Below are 5,077 nucleotides of genomic sequence, written 5' to 3' on the forward strand. Positions count from 1 at the left end.
AACGATAGTCAACAATTGCCAAGGCATTTAACAGTGCTGTAATTGACTCAACAGTCTGATAAATAACATTTCTGCTCCACTCACTCCACACTCGAATAGGGTTGCATACTTTTAAGCGCATAAAAATGGTATTAAATTTATTTTGACATCTAAAAGTAGACATTTTTTGCAAAAACGCATCAGGTGTTCTGCAAATTGAGTGACCAGCTGTTATATGTCGAGTGTGACCAATTAATTCTGTTTTGGGCATTTCATTAGTACTTTTATACGCAACGCATTATGCGAACAGTAGCCAAATTCAACAACAAAGAAGACGAATTATTCATTTAAACTATACTAGATAGATAGCACAGTGATATAAATATATATATACATAGGAAAATATACAATTGACCTTGGGCGCTGTGAGGTGTGCGTCATGGCTAGCCCAAACATTAATTATCGCTCCTTGGCTGAGGAGCACGCAAATCCATTTCAAACAACAACAACAACAGCAGCGAACATAAAAACAAATTTGGACGACGCAAAAACATTTACAGCTGCTGCGCATTTAGGCGAACACGCGGATGACGAAGAAGATGGAGACCAGGAACACGACCACGAGCACGAGGATATGTCACACAATAGTGGAATTATGATACATATCGTTCCCGAAACTGGAAAAGAATCGCAACGCTGGAATCACATCGAAGATCTCGATTCCTTTTTCTCCCGCATGTACAACTATCAACAAAAGCATGGATTTCGTGTTATTGTACTGGACGAGGTGTTTCAGGTGCTGGAACTCGGGTTCGTCATTTGGCTGTTTACCTTTTCGACGCACTGCATAAAGTACGATGTGCTCTTTGGCAATAGTTTGCCCGAGCCTAATCGAACTAAAACGATGCTGAGCGACGTCTTTATATCGACGGGTGAATGTGTGTCCAAATTTGGGTTCTTCACCTATCTGACTATATTCCTGGCTGCCATATACCTGGGCATACGGCTGCTCAAGACGATCTATCACATAACCCAATACGCTGATATCAAGAGATTCTACAACACTGCCCTGGGCATCGAGGACAGTGATTTGGATAACATCACCTGGCACGACGTGCAGCAGCGCACGCGCAAGGTGCAAGCCGAGCAGCACATGTGCATCGACAAGGAGCTGCTCACGGAACTGGACATTTACCATCGCATTTTGCGCTTCAAGAACTATTTGGTGGCTCTCATGAACAAGCAGCTGCTGCCTGTCCGCTTCCAGCTGCCATTGATTGGCGAGGTCGTCTCGCTCTCTCGCGGCATGCTCTTCAACATCGATTTCATACTCTTCCGCGGACCTGGTTCTCCGTTCCAGAACAATTGGCAGCTGCGCGATGAGTTCGCCGTGCGCAGCAATCAAACGGAATTGGCCCAAAGGCTGTCGAAGCTGATACTGGGCGTGGCACTGGTTAATCTGCTGCTGGCTCCAGTCATATTCCTCTGGCAGCTGATCTACTTCAGCTTCTCGTATGCGAACATCTTGCGCAAGGAGCCCAGTGCCTTAGGTGTGCGCACCTGGTCGAACTACGGACGCCTCTACTTGCGTCACTTCAATGAGCTGGACCATGAGCTGGATGCACGCCTGAATCGCGCCTACGAGTATGCCGATCGCTATTTGAGCTCCTTCTCCTCGCCCCTGGCTGCTGTGATAGCCCGTAACGGCCTCTTCATAAGCGGAGGCTTGCTGATCCTGATACTCGCCCTGGGCATCTACGACGAGCATGTCTTCCAGGTGGAGCATGTGCTCAGTATTATCGCTGCCTTGACCGTTGTCGGCGTGCTATGCCGCACCTTTATACCCGATGAGAACCTCATCTGGTGCCCCGAGCAGCTGATGACCGCCATCCTAGCCCACGTTCACTACTTGCCCACCGAATGGAAGCAGCAGGCCCACACTGCCCACGTGCGGAGCGAGTTCAGCAACTTCTTCCAGTTCAAGGCGGGCTATCTGCTCAGCGAGATCTTCAGTCCATTCGTGACGCCATTTGTGCTCATCTTTGTCTTTCGACCCAAGGCCATGGAGATTGTTAAGTTCTTTCGCAGCTTCACAGGTGAGTTGGCTCATCTTTCTTTCTGCTCTATATATCACCATATATAACTAAAACGTTTCCATTTTCAGTTTCTGTGCGTGGCGTTGGCAACGTTTGCTCCTTTGCCCAGATGGACGTGCGCAAGCATGGCAATCCCGATTGGCAGATCAACAATAGCCATTTGTTGGATCTACCTGGTCTCAACAATGATCCACTGCATCAGCAGCAGCAGAGTTTGGCTGGCGGCAAGACGGAAATGTCGCTGGTGCGCTTCACTCTGAACAATCCAGAATGGCAGATGCCAAAGGAGGCTTCCAAGTTTATCAAGGGCATTCGAGAGCATGCCATCGATGAGCTGGTCCAGGCGAAAACATCGCCACAGACAGCGGCACGTGATAATCCGCTGATGCACAGCCTGATCTCATTTGGCAACATTGGCGAGGCGTACTCCTCCATAGCCAACTCTGTGCTGGCCGCCGATGTGAGTCCCGAGCAGCTGCAGCTCTCGCAGTCAATGAACGCTGGCCGTGCTAGCTTTAACAATCCTCCAGCTGGACTTGGAGTTGGAACCGGAGCAGCGGCTGCATCCGACTTCCGCCAGATGCTGCAGCAAAATCTGGGCGAGCCATTGAGCAGCATGAGCATGGGTCCAGGGGACAGCATGCGTAGACTGCGTCTTAGCAAGGCTGAAGGACGCCTCGAGGGACCAACGGATACCCTGCTCTACAGCCTGTACGGCGTGGAGCCACGCCTGGCCAAGAATCCGATTGGCGTCACCGTTGCGGATATGTGCCTTAGTGCTCTCTACTTGCACGAGCTGAGTCAGCAGAAGCGCTTGTCCCGGCAATCGCGCATCGAGGAGGCTGACGAGCGACCCGGTCCAAGTTCGAGGGGGCCACGCCCACAGGCACCGCCACAGCCGCCCACCGGATCGGCGGGCCACACCGTGATTACCTCCAAGGCGGCCGAGCGGACGCCGCTTTTGGGCAACATTCGCTCATAGCAGCGACCAGTTTGGATCTAATTGATAATATCTATGCATAATACTTATAGACTTAAGTAAAAAGAGAGAAACAGAAACTAAAACTAATACTAAAACTAAGCCTAAGCCTAAAACAGAATTCATTGTACTAACTACTAACACTACAAACACCCTCCCCCTGCTACTAGCGTTTAAGTTGTAAAGTGTGAGAAAATCAAACTGTGTGTGTGTAAATCGAAACGTAAATCGGACGATGTCTTAGTGCTTTAGCCTTAGCTAAATCTAAATACGAAAAGCAATAAATTAACTGCATCAACGAACCAATTGAAGAAGTGTTGCTTTCAATGGGTGTGGGAAAAGGGAGAGAAGTTAGACAGAGAGAAAGTTGAGAGATTCCCTGGACAGAACGAGAGTCAGCTCTGGAGAGGGTAGGGAAAGGAAATACAAATGAAAATATGTATAGAGAGATACGAGAGTTAAGGTAAGGAAATTCACAAGAGAATATGTATAAAGAGATATGAGAGATATAGAGTGATAGAAAGATAGCAGGAGTGGGAGACAAATAGTAAGAGAGTAAGGGACTGTGTGAGAGAGAGAGAGAGAGAGACAGAGAGAGAGAGAGAGTGAGAGGGAGGCATATAGAGATAATGTATGGGAAAGTAAGAGAGGGAAAGTGGGAGAGTAAAGAGTGAGAAAATCGAGGAGCAAGTCAGGGTGAAAAGATATGAAGCCAACAGGCAATCAACTATATAAACTCTCTTTTCCGGGAACTACTTCCAATGCTTCTAAGTGCTCTTTAAGGGAATCCTCCAACGAGATCATTCAGGCCTCTGTGCTCCAATCAGCCTTAATTTAGTTGTCACGCTGCCATCTCTAGTTATGCCGTTTCCATTCCCAGGAATTGTCGACACATACACACCTGCGCACACACCGCACACCTGCATACGTACACATACACACATACAGACATACGTATATCTATAGCTAAATAGTTGCGTTTTGGGTGGACGACGTCGCATCCAGCTGTGCAGCAGCGCCTCGTGTGTCAATGGCCACACACGAGCCCCATTTGGAGCTGGGTGTTGATGGCCAATGGCGAAGTTGGAGTCGATACATATACACAGATATGTGTGTGTATATACTTATATGTGTGTGTTTGCATTAGCATCTGCATCTGCATTAGCTTCCAGCTGCAGCTGAGCTCATGCGATGGCCAAGTTTATGAATTATGAGCGTGTCGCGTGAGATTGAGCGAGAGTTGTAGTCGGATCTCGCATGGTAGTTGGAGTCCAGTAGGAGTAGGAGTGTGGGGGCAGAGCGCTCTAGCAGCACTAGCAGCTCTTGCAGCTCTTTGGCTGTGTAGAACACGTTGTCTCATTTTTACGCTGCACGCCAATTTTGGGTGAAACGTGGTTGTACATTAACTGCCAGCCCATTTGTTAGAGTTGCCCGTTTTGGTAAATCTCCGCTATCACCACGAGCATCTGCCATGCCAGACTCTTACAGCTGGGCCTCCAGTTCCTCACCTTCAGCGCCTCGCGGCTGCAGTGCCTCACTTGTTGCATGTTGTGCTAATTGTAGCGATCATGTAGCTCTCTTGTGCGATAGCAGAATCGAATGCCAAATGTGAACGGACCATAATGCGTTAGCTATGAAAATAATTGCTTGATATTGATCTATATATATGTATATACACAAATATGTATGTATATTTAGTTATTTATATTTAAGTTACTCTATATGTTATATATGTATTCTATATAAATCTATATAAAAATAAGGAGATATATATAAATATAAATAAATATATATAGATATATATGTAGCATCATTAATAAGACATATCGGGTACTTTAAAAAGAAGACATAAAAATTAAATTTGATTTCGCTATTTTAAATTTTAAACTTATTTTTTCTGTGATCCAAATTCTCTATCAGATAATCAAATACAACAAATTTAAATATATGTGTATACATATGCATATATTATTTATTTTAAGTTAAATTTGATTTTAAATCACTTTGAATATTACTAAATAAA

At 46.1% G+C, this 5,077-nt stretch overlaps 1 protein-coding gene across 1 annotated transcript; it reads left to right on the forward strand.

The window, feature by feature from the left end:
• Window positions 1–227: 227 nt before the first annotated feature.
• Atg9 (autophagy-related protein 9) lies at window positions 228–3,360 on the forward strand. Its single transcript, XM_018010718.2, has 2 exons — window positions 228–2,075; window positions 2,144–3,360. The coding sequence occupies exons 1-2, from the start codon at window positions 419–421 to the stop codon at window positions 3,055–3,057; spliced, it is 2,571 nt and encodes an 856-aa protein (XP_017866207.1). The 5' UTR covers window positions 228–418; the 3' UTR covers window positions 3,058–3,360.
• Window positions 3,361–5,077: the final 1,717 nt, after the last annotated feature.

This window comes from Drosophila arizonae, chromosome 5 (assembly GCF_054131065.1).
Source record: "Drosophila arizonae isolate 15081-1271.41 chromosome 5, UAZ_ARI_1.0, whole genome shotgun sequence".
NCBI lineage: Eukaryota > Metazoa > Arthropoda > Insecta > Diptera > Drosophilidae > Drosophila > Drosophila arizonae.